Source organism: Triplophysa dalaica, chromosome 1, assembly GCF_015846415.1.
Source record: "Triplophysa dalaica isolate WHDGS20190420 chromosome 1, ASM1584641v1, whole genome shotgun sequence".
Taxonomy (NCBI): Eukaryota; Metazoa; Chordata; class Actinopteri; order Cypriniformes; family Nemacheilidae; genus Triplophysa; species Triplophysa dalaica.
The window spans coordinates 7,700,704-7,723,187 of record NC_079542.1 but is presented as its reverse complement, the minus strand read 5'-3'; the positions used below and the strand labels follow the sequence as shown (position 1 = coordinate 7,723,187).

The window sequence follows — 22,484 nt, the reverse complement described above, 5'->3', positions numbered from 1 at the left end:
GGTATGTTTTGATGCTGGTTTTTGCTGGTTTAAGTTGGTAATGTGATGGTTTAAGCTGTTTGTGCTGGTTTAAACTGGTCATGTGCTGGACCTTAGCTGGTTTAAGCTGGTCAAACTAGCATCAAAACATTCTTAACCCAGCATGTGATGTTTTTTCAACAGGGAGGACTAAGATGTCATTGCCTTTTCGCTTCTTTGCCGAAGGAGATATATATTTACGAAACTCACTCTGTACTCTTATCGTTTAAGGGAACTCCCGGTTCATGTAGATAAAAGAAGCTCATTCTTAAGTAATATTAACATAACGCTTCATTATGTAAGGTCTTTACACACCTCTGAAGACTACGTGATTTGTTATATTGTATATCTGTTAACAGATCCTCCCAAAAAGTACACAATGGACCTTTAAGGGAAAGTAAACAAGCAGAATGCTGTATTTCGTCTTGAGTTATGATGGTATCTTATTACATTTTTACATTTACATTTACATTTAGTCATTTGGCAGACGCTTTTATCCAAAGCGACTTACAGTGCACTTATTACAGGGACAATCCCCCTGGAGCAACATGGAGTAAAGTGTCTTGCTCAAGGACACACTGGTGGTGGCTGCTGGGATCGAACCAGCAACCTTTGATTTACCAGTCAGTGGTTTAACCCACTAGACCACCATCTCCCATTTTTAAGGGAAGATACATTCTGGTTCATTGTTTTGTCGTTGGTTAGTTCCATATTGTTTCAGTCTCGGTTAGCGTTTGTGTCGAAGGTGACAGCATGTAAAAAGAATGAATGATGGTTGGTTTGTCACTTTACATATCGGTCGCATATCTTTCTTTTGTAGGTGGCCAATTTTCAGTCTGAATGTGAATTGCTGTGTAGATGTAGAGTGTTGGAGTGTTTGGAGACGTAACCATTCCTGTATTTCTCAGCTCTCTTGTGTTCACGCTCACGTTACGCTGTGGTCTGAAGGGCCCCTGCAGCTGCACTTGTGTTTGTGCCGTATAGCCTCACACCTCACAGGAAAAACCTGTTTGGACTAGTCGGATATGAAAAAACAGTACTGGAGGGGCATGTTTGAGATGTGTAAGTGGAGCCTGCACCACTAGTACTAGAAAAAGGGGCTTTATCACTAAGCTAGTGACTGTCTCTCACTCCGAAATAAATCATGCAGGCGGTCACATGTGGGCTCCCTCTCTCTGACGCTATGTGTGATACGGTAATCTTAGAAAGTATGAAAAATTAATGTTAACGGCAATGCTCAGAAGATTTGGTCTGCGAAAGAATTCGATTTTATGGCTGTGTAGGATAGTCTGTGATTTCTCTTTTAACACATGATGGACACATGAGATGTCTTGGGAGACTGCAGAGAAAAATATCTGAGAAAATTTAAGCAGCAGGCTTCATTATTTTGTATTTAAAGGAGCTGTATTTAATAATTATCAAATGTATCAAATCAAAACGATACCTTTATGTGTTCGTTCGTATTTAGAAAAAATGCCGAGTTCATATATTGATTTGTCCGAAAAATAATGCTATAGCCAGTTATTCCTCTCTGAAATGTGCATTCCGTCTCGGAAAGTCTGTTTATTGTTTTGGTACGTGTGACCCCGCCCACTAAAAATTTCCTCGCTAGTGTATTTCGACAGCTCGGTTGCCAGTCGGCGACATTCACAGCATACTGCAGCAAACAAACGATCCGGGTCAGAGCAAATTCCACCTTTCCGGCTCTATTACGTTGCAAACTTGGAAAGAATTACTATATTATATTACAACTTACGAGGAGTAATATACAATTTTAGGGTTATTTAAACGAGACAGTAATATGAGAGTTTACGCTTTTCATTACACTTCTGTTAGTGTAAAACCCTCGCCAATATTTGTAATTTAGACTACGATACCACGCTCAACCGCTAGGTCTCAATGTTACATACAGCTCCTTTAAAGGTATAGCTGATCCAAAAATTTTGTTTCATCTTTTCTTACGCTCATTTCATTTCAAACCTGTATTTATAATTTACATTCTTCTAGAGAACACAAAAGAATATAATTTGAAGACTGTTGGTAACCAATCAACATTGACTTCCATTGTATTTTTTATGGACATGAGAACATTTCTTTAAATATCTTCTTTTGTTTTCCACAGAAGAAAGAAATAGTTATACTTTATATGCATTTCAAAAGACATGAGCGTACATAAATGATGACAGGTTTTGGGTGAACTATCCCTTTAAACTCTTTCCTGTCAAAGAGAAAGTCTGGATCTCTGTAATTTGACGTTATAAAGAATCATTTCCATCATCTCAATCTCAGGTTTTTCTTCACAATCAATTCAGTTTTTTTCACTTGTTAATTTAACCCACACAGATATCAATATGCTCTTGATAAGCAGGCGCTGTGTGCCGCTCTGCTTTGCCCGGAGGAAAAAATGAATGCACAAATTTCACACTGGTCTCGCACCCTCGGTTTTGCAGGTGTCTGGACTAAAGAGGCTTATTATTCATACTCCAAGTGTAGAAGTGAATAGTGAACTGGAGGGAGGCTCAGCTGTTGCTGTGGAATCACACTGTGTCTGTCACCTCTGGCTCAAACTCTCTGTCCTGATTTCACAGTGTGGGCGGAGCTGTCTGGAGGCGGGGCAGAGCAGCAGACCCGCCACAAACACCCTGTCAACTCTGACGCCTTTTTTCCTTTATCCCCCGCTGATGGGCTCCTCAACTCTGGCCAATTCACTGATCGTAGAGTCATCTCTCATTTATGTGTGACTGTTTGAAGCTCTGCATCTGTTTAGCGTGAACAGACTGAAAAAAAACGAAACGGGTGGACTATTGTTCCATGTGCCAGTTTGCTGGGAGGCATTAAGCAAGACCCATCCAACAAGTCACAGTCTGATAAAAACACCTGCCTCAGTCTGCTAATGTATGTGGGTATTGGAAGGCAATTAACAAGATAAAAGTAGAACAGACTGAAGGATGGGTTTGAGTCTTTTCAGATGTAAGAATATATATATGCAAAATTATTCTTTACTGTTTCATGCCACCGTATGCCTAACATTGACGGGATAGTTCACCCCAAAATCATCATCATTTATTCTCCCTCATTTCATTTAAAATCTGCATATGACTCATTCTTCTGTGAAAAACAAAGGAAGATATTTTGAGTAATGTCTCAGAAGTCAATAGGTGTCAATGTTGTTTAGAAAGGGATGAATAAAGAAATAATTGTAAGTTTTGGGCGACCTGTTCCTTCAACACACCAAATTAAAGAATGGATTGGCTTTTACATAATACATACATACATGTTTGTTCACGTACTAGGTAGTTGAAGAGTTACTTTTCCAGATTATTTTCCTGTTGAGGCAAGGTGCGCTTTAGCTTTGCAAAGAATCAGACTTACAATTTTCATCCAGTGGATTGTAAAAGTAGCACAAAAAGAAAAAATATTTTGTGTGGGTTGAGGAGAGGTTTGAGCTGTTTCTAGAGACCAGAAAATCATACACTTGTATTGTTCATACTTGGCACAGCCCTAATAGATCTTTTTTTTGGTGACAAGTGGTATTTTGCTTATAGACTGGCTTGAATATGATGATACGAGTGAGACAATGTCTTGCGCTGTTTGCTGCCAATACACAGTAAAGAAATTTGTGAAATCTTTTTATTGTCTTATAAACAATCGGAAGTGTATTTCAGTGGCTGCCAAGTTTTATTCCATGTTAAAAAGTAAATCTAGTACACCAATACCACCCTCATCTTTTTTCATTCCAACTTCCACTCCACTTTGGTCTTCCTCTTAACCGACTGATACTGAGCATACTGATGCTCTGAAAGCAAAGGTCAGAGATCTTCACAATGGCCTGTGCTGATAGTGAGAGAGATGCACACAGACACAAAGAGCAACGGGTTACTTCTGCATCGGTTTATCACGGCATCTATCAGCAGCTGTCCGAGGCTGAGTGCATTAATCAGATTTGCTGGTGTGTCGTCTGCAGGGGTGCCGACTGCATTAGGCAGGTGATGAGGGGGCCGCACTCTCCTCATTGGCTGAAGCACGGACTTCGAGTGGACTAGGGGTCCTCAGAGGCTTTGATTGGCAGTCCTTTCACAGTTTTGTTGAACCGGTGCTACAGAGCGTGCTCGGGTGAGCTCCGGAGAGATGCGATTCCCCAAGTGTCCGATAAGAGAGTTCCTGGCATCACATTTATCAGCGTTTTGTAATGCAATCAACATCTCGCTGTGACGGTGCCATCTCCCCTGGCAACGACCTCTCGTGAAGGTCAGGGTAACTCAAGTTGCTTAAGGTAAAATGTGTCATTTTAATCATGTTGAAGCAAATGTAATTGTCATTCATTGTCTCAGACACAACTCAATCAGACCTCCGTTCCACCTGCTCTTACATCTTATTTCCCATAGGAATATATCAGATCACGAGGGAGTTCTCTTTCATATCTCAATTGTTTCCTTTGACAGTAATGAGGAAATAAAGACTTTTATCTCATCACTTCTTGTCTTCAGAGGGTCTGGTGCCCAAAGTCAATTTCAGTGCTTATTCTTCCAAGAGAACGTCATCAAGTTTAGCATATCCATGTTAATATTATAGCTCTACTGTTAACAGTTATTTTTTTCTTTCATATCTTAGAATATCTGTAATTTGAGCCTATTGCAGCGCAAACAAAATTATATAAAATTGTTTTTATGCTTTCTCTCTGATGTCTGTAATACAAACAGGTATTCACGCCCCAATCTCAACCTATAAAAATGCCTTAATAATTATCTGTGAATATCAAGTTAACATAAACATTTTGTTAATTTTATTCATTTATTTTTTTAAGGAACACCTGACATTTTGAGTTTAATTAAACACACCTTCTGAGCCTCTGAGCTATCAAAGAGAAACCACTGAGAAATACAAGCAGAGGTTCAGCTTCAGTTTTTTCTGTCTGTGTGGTTGGTATTCCAGACATATCTTCAGGGCATAAAGGAATAGTGTGTTTTCATTTGCTCATCTGTATGCAAATACAAGATCAAACAGAAGCCCCTCCCCATAACCAGAGCGGGTCAAACTTTTCCTGTGATCACTGCTGATACATTTTTGATACTTTTTGTATCGTTGTTGGTATTTTTTATTCCTTAATATTTAAAAAACGTAGCAGGGATGTCAGAAGGACCAGTTCAAATTAAATCTGCAGTTTTATTGTTAAACCGTTTTTCTATTTTTTGCAATTAGCAGGTATGTTTATGCAAATTGACTTAAAGTGCAGTTAAGCTTCTGTATACAGCACATTGGATATCTGGTGTACATTTTCTGTATACTTGGGAAATATATGACTATGGCATTGCTTTTGTCATTCTTTACCAGTAGTACACTACATGCATTTTATTTTTTAGCATCTTGTTTAATAATCATTTGACTCACTGTTTGTATTAAAATAACATTTTAATTGTATTCATCTTTGAGAGTTAGTCTCTATACAGACCTATGGACCACTTTGCAAGATGTAAACATTGTGTACTAAAGGCAAAGTTCATCTCAAAATTCTTATTGTTATCATTACTCACCGATGACAGTAAAAAAATACACAATTTGATTTTGAAATGAACTTTTCCTTTAAAAAGCTGAAACGGGGAGTTCTTCAAGACCGTTGTTGAACCAGCGTTGTTCTGAAGTGGATGTGATTGTTTACTTATTTATGTAACATTGTGGTCCACTGTTTTTGGAAATATGCTTCATGGAAATTGTTTTGGTGTGGTCATATTACAGCTGATGGTCAGAGAGAGAACTTACTATATCATATCAAAAATATACTGGTAGACCATTTATAGTTGTGCCATCTCAGCACTTAATGTAAAGGCAACTGGGTTATAAATACGATACTTTCGAAAGTATTGTTAGTATGAAAGTGCAGGTTGTGTCCAGTCAAATTCTGACCTCAGTATGAACCTACAGTTTCAGTGTGGTATTGTGTTACACACATGTGATCTCTGACATTGATGCAGCGCTATATCACAATGGGAGAGATGTTTTATTGTGTTAGATTTGTAATCAGGCGGCCCCGTGGGAACACAGCGTTCATTCACTAATGTGTGTGCCCGTTATCAATTCACTTTTATTGGTCGCTGCTGGGAAACAGAGCTGAAATATAACCGCATATATAACGCTCATCTTTATGCAAGTGGAACTCTGTCATTAGACAGACAGAAACCAACATCAGCAGATAACATCTTATTCATTTTGTTACTCTAATGTTAAGTTTCATAAACAAATCCAGGGCAACAGATCTGCTGTAGGCTAATTTGTGTCAAATATCTCTTAAAAAGATATTTTCTCTACATCAGACGGAAGAGTTTAAACATCCCTGCTGGGAAATCCAGCTAAACCAGTTTAATTGGTAGCATGGGTTTACTACTGTTCTACATCAAATTTTATATCTCGGTTTTATTTTTGGATATCATGACGTCAAAGTAAAATCGCTGGCTGTTATAGTCACTCAAAATTAAGAGGTTTGGTTAGTTTTAAAACCATCTGCCATTTCAAACCCGGCAGAGAAGATCATTCAGACAAAGTATGTGTCCAGCATGTAAAACTCATGCAAAATTCACAAGCTGGGAAAGCTGACATCCATGTCTCTGACGGATTCCCGATGAACTGGGTCATGTTATGGCTAGCAGTTGCTTTTCCTCTGAGGTATTCCTAATTATTCTAGATGTTTTTTGAACTGTTAGACAGAATTCTGGAACTTCTCTAGTTTGGAAAGAAACATGTTAAAGGTCCGGTGTATGAAATTTAGCGGCATCTAGCGGTGAGGTTGCCAATTGCAACCAACGGCTCACTCCACCCCTCCGCCATTCCTTTCAAGCACTACGGTGGCAGACACAGTAAAAGGAGTATGGGGGTTTTTCGCTCCTTTCCCAAAGGAGATGACATATTTACGAAACACGCTCTGTTTTTTTGTCCATTTAGGGCAACTGTTGGAACAACATAGGCGAATTCCATGTAAGGGGACCCGCGGTGTATGTAGATAGATATAGCTTGTTCTAAGTTTAAATAAACATAACTCGCTTCATTATGTATGGTCTTTGTAGACCTCTTGTTATGTATATTATCTTGCATTTCTATCAATAGATCCAAAAAAATTACACATCGGACCTAAAGGTAAAAGTTAAAGTGTGAAAAAAATGAAAATGTGCTATAAAATTAGTATTATTATAGATTGGGCCTTACTAACGAAGCCATGTGATAGGACACATTTTAATATTCTGATCAAAAATTTGTAATTTAATTCATCTTCACACACACATAATTCCTCCTCATCATTGGTGACCTTTCCTGAGAATGACCGTAGTGCAAGTAAGCCTATTTATTTATTCATCCTTGCTTGAGGTGGAGGTTTTATTTGCTTGCTTTACGAACTGCAACCACTTTGTTTACTGCTGTAGCTTGAGCCCACTGCAGTGAGGTCTGTCTGCTTGTTTTCCTCCCAGACCCTCTCAACCTCGGATTTATCTTCTCATATTCGCATTTAACAGCGTCCGTAAATCCTGCTCAGCGCATATCTCTCTCTGTAGGCCTCTTGTGTGAAAACTCTGCCACAAAATGGAGGGAACCGCTGGTCTGTGAGCCTGTAAATTTCTGGAGCTTTTTTAGAAGCTGCCTCACGCCTCTAGGACCCAATAAAGAATAGTATCCGGAGAGTTGACGCAGTGGCTTGCCATTGTGAACGGGCATCAGCCCAGCGGGGCAGAGGAGACCTTATAGCCACTCGCATTCTTTTATCAGTTTGTGGAGAATAAACAGAGGCCGGGGCCCCATTAAAGGGACACTGGGGGTCCTGAAGGGGCCCCTGATTTGAGGTGGCCTGTTTTTTCTTTGCTGGCTTTATGCTTTGGTTAGAAGTTCTTACCACACAATCGATCAATTTAGTGCAAACCTGTATTTGCAATAGATTGGTTCTTCAGAGACGTGCTGTGAGCAAACTTCTGTGAAATCACTCAACTGTCTGGCCAATAAACTATGATGGCTCTGTCGATCCAAATCTCCTGTTTGCATTTCTGTAATCCTGCCCGGATCAAACCACTGAGATGGAAGGGATGTGATGTGTGTGTTTGTGAATCTTTAACTGGACTGTGGTTGGCCCTCAGTGTGACTGTTAGTGTGTGTGAGGTCCAGCTAGCGAAACACTCTTTCCCATGTTGCATCTACACCAGCATAATGAATCACTCAACAAATGTTGCTCTTGGACTGTTAGGGTGGAAAGGTTGAGACATAGGTAGAATATATCCCTAGAGCTCCCACTGCGACCCAAACACATCACCTGATCTGGAAACTACAGCGTGAAGAAATATTTGCTTGTTACTGAATGCCAGGGGGCACATTTTTTTCAATATAAATGTCTATACATATAAATGTGGATATGCAAAAAAATAACATTCTATTTATTTTAGATTTATTTTCAAGTGCTGATTTAATTCTATACATTGTATGTACAACAAATGCTATTGAAATACTGAAAATTTTCTTTTCAACTTGTGCAAAACTTGTAAAATGCCATGCTGGGTCTTTCATAAACGTATTTAAGTGTAATAATGTTAAATAAATGTTAAATTAGTGTTTTGACCCAATTGAACTGATTCAGTACTCCTATCTCTCTCTGTGTATACTCACATAAATAATTGCTACTAAAATCTGTATTTTATGTCCCTTTATTTAATAAAAAAGTACTCTTGCAAAAATCGTAATAATGTACAGTCAGCTAGGCATCATCTTGTTAGCGATTATTTTGCGATAATGAGCGTCTGACTGTCCATTACTGCTTACATTCTAAACATTCCATATATTTGTTCTTTAACAAAGATACTTGAATGCTCTCGGATAGAAAAGTACCAGGCTTAAAATAAAAAATCTCCCTGAACGTTTTCTTTAAGAGTATGAAAGCTGTTCTGTACTAAAAGCCTGATGTTGTATATAGTTTATAAGGGGATTAAAAGCCCACAGCGTGCTCTGTGAAACCTTTCTCCCGGCCGTTATAAAGCACAGCCTGTGGAGATGTATGAATGCTGCTCTGTGTTCACTCCGAGCTTGTGGCTGATAGCATCTCGCACTGCAGGCATTGAGAGATAGAGAGAGAGAGACAGGCATGTGTGCAGCAGACCAGTGCCGCACAAAGGAATCTCCATCACTTCTTTCTTTTAGTCTCTCACAAAGAGACTCTGATGTATGGCTTTCATTTGCCTGCGTGGAATCCATAGGTGTCTGTCTTGAGGTTGTGTGCTAATACTCTAAAGCAGTTCTGTGTGCGTCAGACACCGCAGAGAGACTAGATGTTTTTTTTTATAAGCTCAGTAGATTTAATTGAGGTCGTGGTTGTCCATATTAGAGTATGTTTCAACATTTCTGAAACTCTTAAGAAGAAAATGAACATGATATACAAATGACAGACAGCAGAATAAAGCTAAAAAATGTCAAAGCAAAATGTTGTAGCGGTGACATTTGTCCCCGGACGGATGGGTAACGTATGAGATCATGTTAAAATATCTGAGATTTGATCGGAGAGTATTGGTGAGGAGAGACATTACTAAGATATTTTCATATCTTAGAATAATACAGTAGCGCCGTTAATGTCATTGTTTTTTTTCCAAACTTTTCTGTTCTAACGCCCCAGTGATCTTATTTAGTCTATAGCTGCAGACTTTATTCCAGGATTTCTTCGGTCTGGCACAAAGCCGAACTGTTTTCAGGCACCATTTTAAAGCCTTCCCTTAAAATGACATTTTTCATTTGATTTTGTTTCCATCACACTGCATGAGGTGACGATTGTGGCAAGGGGAGCAAATTGAAATTACATGTTTGAAATATATACATTTATATAGTTATAGTGAAACACATTTTTTTTTAACCGTAGGCTACACAGTTCTCACATAGAACCCCAGTCATTTACTGTACAACACTGCTACAGTTTTACATGACTAACTAGACACATTAACATAAAGGTTGACATGATGAATTCACGGTTGTTGAAACTGCATTCTGTTGCTTTTATAGTTACACATAAATCGGTTACTGAGCAAGTACATATAAAGTATTTTTACCTTACTGTGAATCATGGGATAAGCTTTGATATGATTTATAAGTTGAGCTATTGGTTATGATGTCAGTGTGACAGTTAACTGATGTGAAAACGCACACGGTTTCAAACAGTAATCGCAATAGAGAAGTAAAAGTTACGATTGCAGTTTTAACAGGGTGTCTTAAAAAGTATTAAAAGTTGATAAATACATTTTGAGAAAATAGAATGCCATTTTCCATGGTATTACATTTTCAATCATCTTTTCATATTTGTCCGAAGAGGTCCTATGCTAAATTTTGACTGAATGTAATCATTGCGTAGGCAAACAGTGGGAGGTCCATTTACACTCGGTTGTTAAACAACATCATTGACTAATGAGGAAATGCAAATGATTTGTGCAAATGGAGGATAAAGCCTTGGAACCATTGCTGAGGGCTGTCTCTGGGAATTACGATGCATTAATATAGAGTTATCACAAACTATCACTGTTTAGTACTTAAATATAAATGTATGGAAAGAGTCTTAAAAAAGGTCTTAAAAAGTATTAAATTTGGCACCATGATTTCTGTATATACACAGTTTAACCACTACATGATCATTGATAAATAATCTTGTTCTTATTTAGTCACACTGTACACAAACTCAAGAAAGTGCCGAACTAGATCAGTGCAGGACAACACATATTTATTCTCATCCTCATCTTCTCTCTTACAGGTATACCGCGGTATCTCAGCCAGCCTGAAGCGGCATTGGTTCGGGTGGGTGACAATCAGGTGCTAAACTGTGAGGTAAATCCAGACCTGGTGTCTTTCATCCAGTGGGAGAAAAACAAAGAGCTTGTCCAGCTGGATGAGAGGGTCTTCGTCCTGTCGACCGGAGCTCTCGTCATCAGTAATGCCACAGAGACGGATGCAGGATTATATCGCTGTGTCATAGAAAACGCTGGGCCCATCAAGACCAGCGAGGATGCTGAAATACAGATACTGCCTGGTAAGAAGAAAAGTGATGCTCAGTATTTTCGATTGATTCATAGGAGTTGAGATCTATTGGTGGCATACTATCACAAAAATATACTTTCACAAAAATAGAGTAAGACATAATGGTAAAAGGGGCAAATAAATGTTAAAAATAAATGTTGAATGCACACTCACAAAATTTAAATATCATGGGACTAATAAACAAACCAAACATTTAATTTCAAAGACTTTTGTAATTAGATTGGTCAATGGCCTGCTTTACATTTTTTAGATAAACGGGTCTGCTTATATGCCATTTCTGTAGTTTCTGAAGTGAAGGTTCACTTCACACATAGACTGACTGTTCATTCACTTCTCTTCTGCAGAAACGGGGGAGGAGAGAAGTTTGGAGTTCCTCCACGAACCTCAGATCGTTTCTAAAAGCATAGGCGAGGCCGTGCTGTTCCCTTGTGTGGTGATGGGATATCCCACAGCCTCCGTCCGCTGGATGCATAAAGACCAGCTCATTGAGGAGAGGTGAGATCACGGTATCATCTTTGGATGGAACTGCTCTTTTTGACTCAGTAGACTTCAAAGGCTGAGTAAATATTACGCTTCCAAAACCGAATCCAAAACGTGCGCTTCAATCAGACAGCCATCATCAGGTGCTTGGCAGTAACAGGGCATTAATTCCTCACTTCTGCCAGTGTGACCGACATGAGCTTTCAGTCCCGCTGTGGCAACAGTGTCCACTTTTAGCCATCAGTCTCCGTGTATGTGTGTTGTGGTGTTGGCACACAGCCCTTCCCAGCTGCCCGAGTAAATAATTAGAGTGACGGCGCCTGCCCGAGAGGTGCAAATGCTAGTCAAGACTGCGAGTGTCCAAACCACATGCACAAAATCTCTGTCACACACTTCAGGGCTGTTCACAGATTAGACCCAGTGACCGCTGTTTATGTACGCAATACATTCTCATTTGCTGCTATGTGGCTGAAGGTCACATGACATCCAGAGACTGAGAGCGCTGTACACCAGTGGAGCTCAACCTTTCTAATTTCAAGCCTCTCTCATTGTCCACAACCATATTTGAAGTTCTCCCACTCAGAATTTCTTTCATTTATGTTATTTGTTGTTAAATAATAGGTTGTTAAAGCACTTTACAACAGCACATGTAGACCAACGTGTTGTACAATAAAATAAAAAGAATTATACATCAAACAAAATTTCTACCCAATAATTGAGTCCATAACTGGCATATATATTTTTTATTTAGTTTTTATCCATTTTTCAGCCACATCTATTTTATTTCTATATGTGTTCACTGGGAATATTTGTATAATATTTTTTGGCTATAAATAACAAAACACTAAAACATTTTTAATGCTATAATCTGATTTTAATAATAGTTTTGTCCTATTTTAATTCACCTTAAGTCATCTTGAGGCCTTCTTGGGGGTTTGTTGAGACCCCCTAGTGGCCTAGTGTTGAGAGACACTGCTGTATACTAACAAAACTACCACGCTGTGTAGATTTCTATGTGTTGAAAGTTTCACAAAAATACCATAGAACCTTTATGGGTGTCACAATATATCGGTATTGTTAATGAAGGTGGTATTAAAAACCATGATTATCGATATTGTGGTAATTCTACACATATTATAATTTTTAAAGAATTCAGCACCCATTTATAGTTTTGCCTTGTTTAAAATCTCTGGCTTTTTTGTACATTCGTGTTCGAGTGCGTTTAACTGACCAAAAAAAGAGATAACATAAAACAAAATTAACAGAATGGAAAGATGAATTTGGCATTATTTGTTTAGTTTAAAACGCATTTAAATGGATAAAATATTTAGTGATAATATTGTTAATGTGAATTATTTTGACCATGAAAACCGTGTAGTAAAAATCTGATAGCCAAAGTACCTATTTCATTGCCATGGAATACATTGACATACAATGGTGTGTACAATCATTGTGTTTTAGTACCACCATCCATCCCTCTGTGAAGGTACTATGGTTCAGTGGTAAAACCATATTGTTTGCTGTTAGATTGCTAGTGTTTTTTAGTGCATTACTATGTGTTTACCTGGTGTTATGGTTGGTTGCTACAGTAGGTGGTTGCTTACTGGCCCAAGTCAAAAGACCCAGCTATCAAATATAAATAGTTTTAAATGGAGATGCACCGATATATCTTCCATTAATCGGTATCAGTCAATTAAAGCATTTTTTTCCAATATTAATGGTCATTGTAGTAAGGTATATAAAAAGAGTTAAGAAATATTAATTGAATCTTCAGAACTGGTATTGGTATCGACAGATATCACTCTGAAAAATTGGCTATCAGTATCGGTGGAGAAATTTAGTATCGGTGCATCTCTAATATGGCGCGAATCCGCGTTTTTCTGTTGGTTGGTGTGTTATAAGTTGCCCATGCATGTTTTAGACACGCTTTATATTTCCTTCACACGCTTGCAGTATTCGACCAATCTCTACGCACTGGTTAACTGGCCAAACATAGCACAACTCGCATCTTGAAGCGATGAGCTTTGTAAAAAATCTGCACGTTTCAGAGAGGCAGGGCAAAGAGGAGATACAACCATGCACAGTATGTGAAAATACAGTGTTTTTAAACCTTTAATCGTGTATACACATTGCATCTCAATCAAATGTTAATATTCGTTTTATCTGTCATATGACCCCTTTAATGTCTTTACTTCAGGTTAAGAAGATTTAAGACCTCTTTCTACTGTTTAATAATCAGAGAGGTTGGCTTCAGAACAGAGTCTATTAAGTGTAATTCCTTAAAAAAAGCAGACTGAGATAACGTATTTTTTTCTTCTTGACTATTTAAAACAAACCAGTAAAATTACCCACGTTCCTTCTTAAGACAATGTCAGTAAGTAATTGGGATGGTAAAGTAGAAATGCGGAAGGAAGTATCTGTACAGTTTTTATTATCAGACAGTCATAGAATGCGGCACTCAAGCCTCTTTTTATCATATCTGAATGTATAAGAAGTGTTTTGTGTGCTAGCACAGCTTTAACGTCCTCGCGGCCCTTGACAGCGGCAGGCGCTATGGGGATTAACCGCAGTAACCGTTGGAGTCGGAAAGGCAGAACGAGAGAGCAGAGTTAGATGAAAGAGACCATGGCCATGAATGACTGTGGATTTTTTCATACTGGGGTCTTTAGAAAGTCACTGCAATCCCCAAGAACATAAGACACGATTAAAATGTCACACAAAGAATGTTGCTTGCCTTTTTATCAAACAGTACATTAGAAATCCATTGAGGCAGATACAGCAAAGTGGCAATTTTTCTCCAGTCTATATTGTATATATGAATATTTTAAGAATGTGAAATTTTCTTTGGGAATTATGCAAAACTTATCAGATGCATAGCAAAGACCCAAAATCACAGCTTTAAATAATGGATGAGAGTTCTGTCGTGTTTGATAAGGTGGGTTGCCATGTCGTTGCTTGGTGGATGGTAAGGACTGAACCATTTTTCATTAATGTTCTTAGGAACCAAGGACGTCATTTTTATTGGCTAAATCTATCGAATACTTTTGTAATGTTTTCTTACAAACATTACTTATAAACAGCCTGTAAAATACTGATCATCTAGCAAACCATTACTCCAGTCCCATTGTTATCTTTTGTTCAGCTTTCTGGAACTCCATTTAAAATCTAATTTGTGGTCGATCACTATTTTCGCGATCCATAAAGGATGTGTGAAATGATTGTGATATGGGCATTGGCAGAGTTACTTATCAATGTTAATGGCCTATAATTTCAGCAGCCTTTTGTTAAGGATACGCATTAACAAGATGAAGTGCTGTTTCACTGATATAACATTTATGCTTTTGGCATTAGCGCTGACACTCTAAGTGTGTAATGTTTAGCTCAAGGAAGGGTGCTGATGACTCTGAACAAATCACGGTGAAACTGTGGCCAACTGTGCTTTGGGACGGTTGGGACGGCTGAGATGCTCATGTGGACTCTGTAGGCTTGAGCTTGGCTTGAAATATTACCTGATACTGCTGTGGCTTTTTCTTTATGCATAATTTTCTCTTTTCCAACTTCTCTAATGACTTACAGATTCAAAAGGTCCGGATTGTCATGAGTGACTAAATGATGTAAGAATTTTGATTTGGCGATGAACAATCCCTTTAACAAGTTTGAAACTGCAAAGCAACACCCAGCTAACCACGTAAAAACGTTGCATCATGGCGGACACAACACGTTTTCTTCACAAAGGTTATTGATGTAGGTCAAAGAGCTTATTCAAAGTCGATTCATTTCAATACGCTGACCTTGTACTATCTTCTGGTCCAGGGTTTTCCTCACGCACTACACAACAGACAAATGACACAGTCCATCAGTCAACACAGATGGTGCTTCCTCAGCTCCCTTACAAGTGTATCGGGGGAAAAGTGTTTTTCTAATGACGAAACCCAAACAGTGCTTTATTGACCGTGGATTCATACCAACTGCTCTGATTCCGTGCCACTAGCTGTGTGCCCGTCTCTCAGGCTGGGAATCTCTCCGCAGATAGGCCTGCTGATGAGTCACTGGGCAGGAAACCGAGAGAGATAATGGCAGCCTTGGAGATGCTCTCGATTCTCAGTGGGAATGTAACCACAGGCTGGATTTATTGAAGAATAAATAGTGAAGACTGACACAAAGAGCTGATGGAAGGGAGGGAAGAAAATTGTGTAAAGAGAAATTGAGAAAAGAGTGAGTGTGTGAATTTTATGTTTGTGTATCCCCGGTTATATCATTAATCATCTCGCCTAGCTGGACTTTTGAATGTCAGCATGAAGTGCAAATTTAGGCCAAGAGATGCCCGTTTTGACAGTAAGTTGCTGTTGCCGTTATTTGGTAATTGACCCCTGGGGTAGAAAAAAAAATTGTTTGGTGAAATTTGACCATCAGTAGTAAGAGTTCATGGTTTATGTATAACAACAAGTAATGAGTAAATTACTATAAAGTAATATTATGTTCGACTGTGTTTTTTTGTGTTGTCATTATGCGAGTGCTTGGATAGACCTAATGTGTAGACCTAAGTCCATGTGTGCAGTTGCTTTAACCACCTCCGAGGATAGTGGGGGTCTCGAGTCAGTGGCACCGTTATTTTGGGGGTTGTGGGCTGAAAAGTTTGGGAACCCCTGTTTTAAGAAATGTTTTTACATTCTCAGAAAAGCGGATTTAGAATTATTGCATCAAATTCGGTTACTCATGCAGCTCTCAGCAACACCAAAGCCACTGCATGTGCGTGTCAATCGGAGAGTTGTTATAATAATATTATATTATAATGAGTTCTAATGCGTCTTTTGTCGCGTCGCATCGCGTCCGATGTTGACACTGTGATATTAGTTTGAGTCAAATCAAGAGGGCAAGTAAATTATGACGAAAATCTATTTTCGGTTTGGGTCGGGTGTCCCGTAAGGATCCCTTTCAGATTTTTTTATATTCTTGCTAAATAACAGATTTTTCACTTCTTGAGCATGCTGCAATGCACTGTATTGGATGCTTGCAAGGTTTATAACAACACTGCCATGTACAGAGTTTTCAGTACTGCAGTCAATGTAAGCGGGTTCATTTATCTGGAAGTAAGGCAGCAGTTCTTTGTCGCTGGAGGAAAATAACTTTGTGGCTGCCTCTCCATTTTTGCCTCTCTTTCTCTCTCTGTCCCTTTTTTTTCTCATTTCGTCCCTTTAGAAATGTCTACGGCCTCTCCCTGCACTCAGCAGCTAATGACACATCCATAGCTAAATGTAGCCTCGTCCGCCAGTTCATTCAGACCTCTAATGTCTGTGCATATTACGCAGGTTGTGGCTTTGGGCTGTATAGTAATGTGCTAATCAAAATATCGGTTTACCATTGGAAGCACTGACAAAACAAATAAAGAAAGGTATGAAGATGGTCCCACTGGGAAAAAACAAGCACTCTCAGTTGTTATAAGAACCGAGCTCTTCATATTGATTTTTTTACGTTTTTTCCCTCTCTTTTGGGCTGTTTTATTTGAGGCTGCGTTCTATAAAAGTGTAGCGTGCATCACATTAGACAAACCACAGCTGGGAGAGCACAGGATTCAGAAAATAACATAAAATTACCTCATATGGGTTTTGACTTGGAATGTTTTCCTACTTTGATGTCTCTAAATATGCGGTGTGGTCCCAACTCCCAACACAGCCCGTTCCAGAGAAGGATATTCAGTGTAAACAGACACACCTGCACATCGCAATTCTCTACATTCATTTTGCTTTGCATGTCATCTAGTATTCGCTGGTGCTCAGAATGCACAATGCTGTCAAAGGTAATAAATATTAATGAAATCATAATCTAAAAGTATACATTTAAAAGCAGTTTCAATACTGGTTTATATATCAGCCATGAGAGTTCTTTGAGTAGGACATTTTGAAGAACATTGGTAACCAAACAACATTGGACTCCAATGACTTCCATTGACATAAAACCAACAAGACATTTGACAAAATATCTTCTAGAAAAAGTCGCCTGGAGGTTTTGAATGACACAAGGCGGCATAAATTGATAGAATAATATATTTTTGAGGTGAACCAACTCCAGCCACCTACTGTACCAGCTGCTGGTTTTAACCGGATTTTCCAGCATAACCCTTGCTGGTGGCATCAAATGGCATGTATTCATGCTTGGCAAAGCATCAGTAGATGCTCTGTTTAGAGTCACAGCCGTATAGCTGAACAGTTAAGGGTGTAGTTCATGCCAGAACCTTCGGAGCCGTTGACAAGGCAGTCTTTCATCTCACTTCATAGTATCTTATGGCTGCATCTGTCACAGACGGGTTGTTCCGAGGCAGGTTGGGTCAGCGCCACCGATAGTTTGGTGTTGGATTACTGTTGACGGATGCCAGTAGTTTGGCCTCGGAACTGCACATCGAGAATCAAGATATACGCAACCATAGCGCGGTACAAGTTAGTTCCGGGTTATTTGGAGTAGTTACACACGCGTCCGGTAAACATTACTGCTCCCTTGATACTCCTAATGCAGCCGCGTTCTTGAATGAGGAATAGTTTTAGGGACTCTCCGATTGAAACGCACATGCAGTGGCTTTGGTAGCGGCTGCACGTGTTGCTGGGAGCTGCATGAGTGAATTCACAACTAATTGAAAGCTCTTTCTGATGCAGTCGGCTGTCCGTTGTGTAATGCATTTTTAATGATAGACACTCACCTAACATCTAAACATCTGAATGCAGTCCCCTGCTCGGTTGCTTGATGGAACAGAACGGATTTATATTTATTTGTTTGGTTTGGTGTTTTGTGGTGTGGTGTGAAAATATTCCCATTTGTGGATTCAAGTTAAAATTAAAACTAGATCATGAATACTAGTTACATTGTTGTGCTTTTGATCAGTTTTTGTCTTTTTAGACTTGAAAAGGAAGATCTGTCGCATTCATACTCTTTATAAAGGAATGGCCAGTTGCAATAACATAGCTTTTTGTAATTTAATACTGTGTCTAAAAGTGAAGGCCCATCCACCCCAACAGACTATTTTAAGTGTCCGCTGCAGATTCATGAATTGAAATGAAATGTTGTCTGTCAATATTTTAATAGGTAGTTAAAGACAAAAATTCACTCTCAGGAAACTTCAGTGCCGTTCAAAACTTTATTCATGACTTTTTTTTCTAAATTGTAGAATAACAAAAAAATATCAAAACAGTGATGTGTTGCTGTTAATGTTGTGACCTAAAAAAACTAAAACTAATCAAAGCCATGTTATGTTTCGGTGTCTTCAAAGTAGTTTTCAATGCCTTGAATTTGCAGAATTGTTTTTTTATAAGCCAGTTTCAATTCATGAGGTCTTTGCACATACAGTCCGAAAATTTTGTATGCGATTGGTGCTCATTTGTGCGGTGTCTCTGAATTGTCAAAACGCCTCTCAGAATTCTTGCTACGTATGCGAAAAAAACAGAAAATCGAAAGTAATGTGACCGAATCAACATGAGGTCATATTTATTTTTTAACGTGCTGAAATTTCGGACTCAATTTGCAATGACTTTTACCCTGAGATGCATTTTAAACAGTATTGAAGTAGTTCCTGATTATGCTGGGCTCTCATTGGCTGCCTTTTCCTCATTATTTATTACAAATAATCCATTTCAAAAACATTATTAAATACAATTTTAGTTTTCTAATGAAAGAAGTTATGTTTTCACAATATGTTTTTTTGTCTAGAAAGTTATATAAGCAGATGCTTTAGATCAGAAGACTGAAATCTCAGTCAGGTTATTCTCTAAACTTTTAAACAGTAGTGTACAATAAATTGCTTTTCTGTATTATTATTATTATTATGATCATTATTGCTAATTGTTAATTTCTGAAATTTAGATTTTTAAAATATTATCGTCTTTGGACTGGCTATCTAAAAATTGCACAATGCTTTTCTTAAGACAGCTGTAAGCATTTTCATATAACGCTCTTACCTCAATGTCTCAAAGTTAGTCATTATTTGTTAGACACAGTTAATGGTTGTATTTTTGTGACTGGCCCCTGTAGACTCGAACAAGACTTTGAGGTGAAAACACTATAGAGTCGACCTGCGTGTTTCATTGAGTGTTTCTAAGCCCAATAGTACAAAGACCCCCTTTATGAGCCCTACTGGTTTTCCTCGGGGATGTGAGGTAGGTGTGATGATGGAGGTAGAGTGCAGTTTTACTGATGGAGACTTTCCACAGGATTGGAATGCTTGTTATTTATAAGGTCGTGACCAAGGGCATGTTTTCTTGTTTATTTTAATACATTGGCTAATTTATAACAGCTAAAATGAGTCTGATGTTGTTGTTCTACTAGCATTAAATTCATTATTTATACAATGTAGTGTAGATTGAATTTGTCCAGCCCAACCATTTACACCTGTCGTTAAGATTATTATAAGAAAAAGAAACATTATAAATATAAATTTATGTAAATATTTATCTGTAATATTTTGTTACCTAACATTATCTCATATGCAACTGCCTCTCTTCTAAATGACTCTCCAGTCCTATTATCCATCGTGGCTTTTTATTTGTTTCTTGTCTTTTTATTAAGATTATATTAAGATGTTGTCATTTTATGTACCTGTATTATTACTGCAAACTATTAAAAGCATGCGTATATATGTTTCATGCTGTACACTTTGCAAATGTTGTTGACCTACTCTTCTTTTACGTTATCATATTGACCTGCGGAGGTGGGTGAAAAACTGAAGGTTAAGCACCTCCATTCACTGAACCCCTTATATAAAAAGAAGAAACTTTATTCCTTTTTTGTACATTTTTTACCTTTAATCAAAAGAGGCTTACTATACATTATTACAGGATCAGTCCTTCTGCAGCAACCCAGGGTTATTTTTTTGCTTAAGGGTGAAATGGTGTCAGTTCTTGACTCCTGGTGAGGGGGTGAACTATAGTTCAACCACAGTTTAGATGCTTTTTTACGATGCTATCTATAGAAGCTTATCTGTTAGCAGAAAGACGATACTGTACTTAGATGTCTTCATTTGACTTTCTGCAATGAGTGATGAGATATTGATTTAGCTTTTTCTCCTCTCTGCACAGGAAGGGCCGCTTTGAGGTGCTTGGTGGGGGAAGTCTGCAGATCTTCAATTTGACAGAGGAAGACGCTGGCATATACACTTGCCAGGCGGACAATGTCAACGCGTCCATTGAAGCCCAGGCTGAGCTCACAGTGAAAGGTAAAGTAAAGCCTTAATGCTTAAAGACATGACAGTAGTTTGTATCCTTATACACATTACAGGTTCCATTGTGCATGATTTATCAGTACGTGTTATTACGTGCACGTTTTGTTTCCATGATTTTAGCATAATTCCTTCCTCCACCAGTTTAGTGCTGACCTACATTAGTTTATCTTGTTAAATATCTGTTGACATTAAGTGAAATAGGTTGTTTACACACGTTGGCGTTAAACTGACTTTAGTGTCATATTAAAAACTGTTCTTTCTTCTTGGGTTGTTCACCAGAATCATTGCATTATCTTGATGACATTATATTCTGTTATTTGTTTCCACGCTCCGTTGGGTGAAAGACGTTTACAGAAACCGGTTGAGGATTCGGGTTGGACCGACACGGGAGAGCATCGAGAAAGCCAAGATGTGATTTTGTGAGGATGAAGGCGGTTCAGACTGCCAGGAAATCAGATTGAATTGAATAGAACCTGAACTTTATTTTATAACTGTAGATTTCATGCAGATATGTGGTATGTAATGAGCTTTGGTCATCTGCCTGTGTGTTGAGAATTGATACTACAGTGTGACCAGTAGATGAAAGAAACTGAAGGGAAGCCCTCACGTCTCTTCCTTCTGACTTTGTCTTGGAGCGCTTGTATAGAAGCAGAAACACTATCAGTGTTACATGTTGTTGTGTAGACACCAAAATTAAATGTTCTTCTATTTAGATTTTTTTAATAAAAATTTCTAAACATTTACATTACATTTACATTATCCAAAGCGACTTACATTGCTTTATCCTATACATTTTACATAGGTACTTGCAACCCACAACCTTGCGTTGTTAATGCAATGCTCTCACCACTGAGCTACAGGAATGCAACAAGACAACGATGTTTGCTAACACAACATTACAAAGTTACCATAGCTTAAAACCTGTATTAATACATTAAGTTAATATATAATACAAAATAAAAGAAATGTATCTGTCTCTAGTAGTTCCTGCTCAAGAGAATTAAGAAGACTTGACAGCTCTTATAAAAACAAGCTTTAGTGAATAATTTATGTATCCAAGTGGTCTAACCGTCACATGACATTTCTGCTTTTAACCCTCTGGAATAGTCTATGATTTTTAAGTCTGCTTTTTCATTAAGCTTCTCTGTTAAAATATCACCCAGCGGTTCACAAACACAGTTCTGCATGTATTGAAGTTCTGCACGCATAACGTGTAAATAATGCAGTAACGTTTGTTAGTGTATGAGGGTCAAACTGATTTGCGAGTGTCTGATCTCGGTGGCTTTTGTTATCGGTGAGAAACCCAGAATCCTATTAAACTTTCATATGCATCTTTTCTGTGCTGCAGAGAACAGAAGGGATCAGCTTGTAGGCGTCTGTTTCTCAGCCTGTTCTGAAATGCAGGTGAAAAAACGGAATCAACAGAACAGTGTGTGTGGAGGTTTGACATTGTCTGGAACAGCAGGAAACCTGAGACATGCTCTGTTAAGGCAGTGAGAAGACCAGAGATGGTTTTTCTTTCCTGTAGAATGTGTGGTGAGAATGTATAAGCGATCAATGGATAAGATCAAGTTTAGCCTAGCATTTTCCTCTTGGTATATTCTGTTTCGATATTCCAAAATATACAGAGGTAAAAATGAGGAAGTGAAAGCTTATTTTTAATCACTGATGTTGTTACTGTATATTTAAGATTAAGGGCCATGTACAGTACATAAGAAGTGTATGATGACACACACACTTTTTCCAAACC

The 22,484-nt window shown here is 38.3% G+C and overlaps 1 protein-coding gene across 8 annotated transcripts in view; it reads left to right on the top strand.

Annotated features, from left to right (window-relative positions):
* The window catches only part of neo1a (neogenin 1a), a 124,946-nt gene that overhangs the window by 58,742 nt on the left and 43,720 nt on the right, over positions 1–22,484 (top strand). For all 8 annotated transcript variants that reach the window (XM_056758721.1, XM_056758652.1, XM_056758495.1 and 5 more), the window contains exons 3-5: positions 10,769–11,044; positions 11,397–11,547; positions 20,592–20,728. In XM_056758721.1, the coding sequence (XP_056614699.1) occupies positions 10,769–11,044; positions 11,397–11,547; positions 20,592–20,728 (564 nt within the window). The remainder of the gene's footprint in view (positions 1–10,768; positions 11,045–11,396; positions 11,548–20,591; positions 20,729–22,484) is intronic.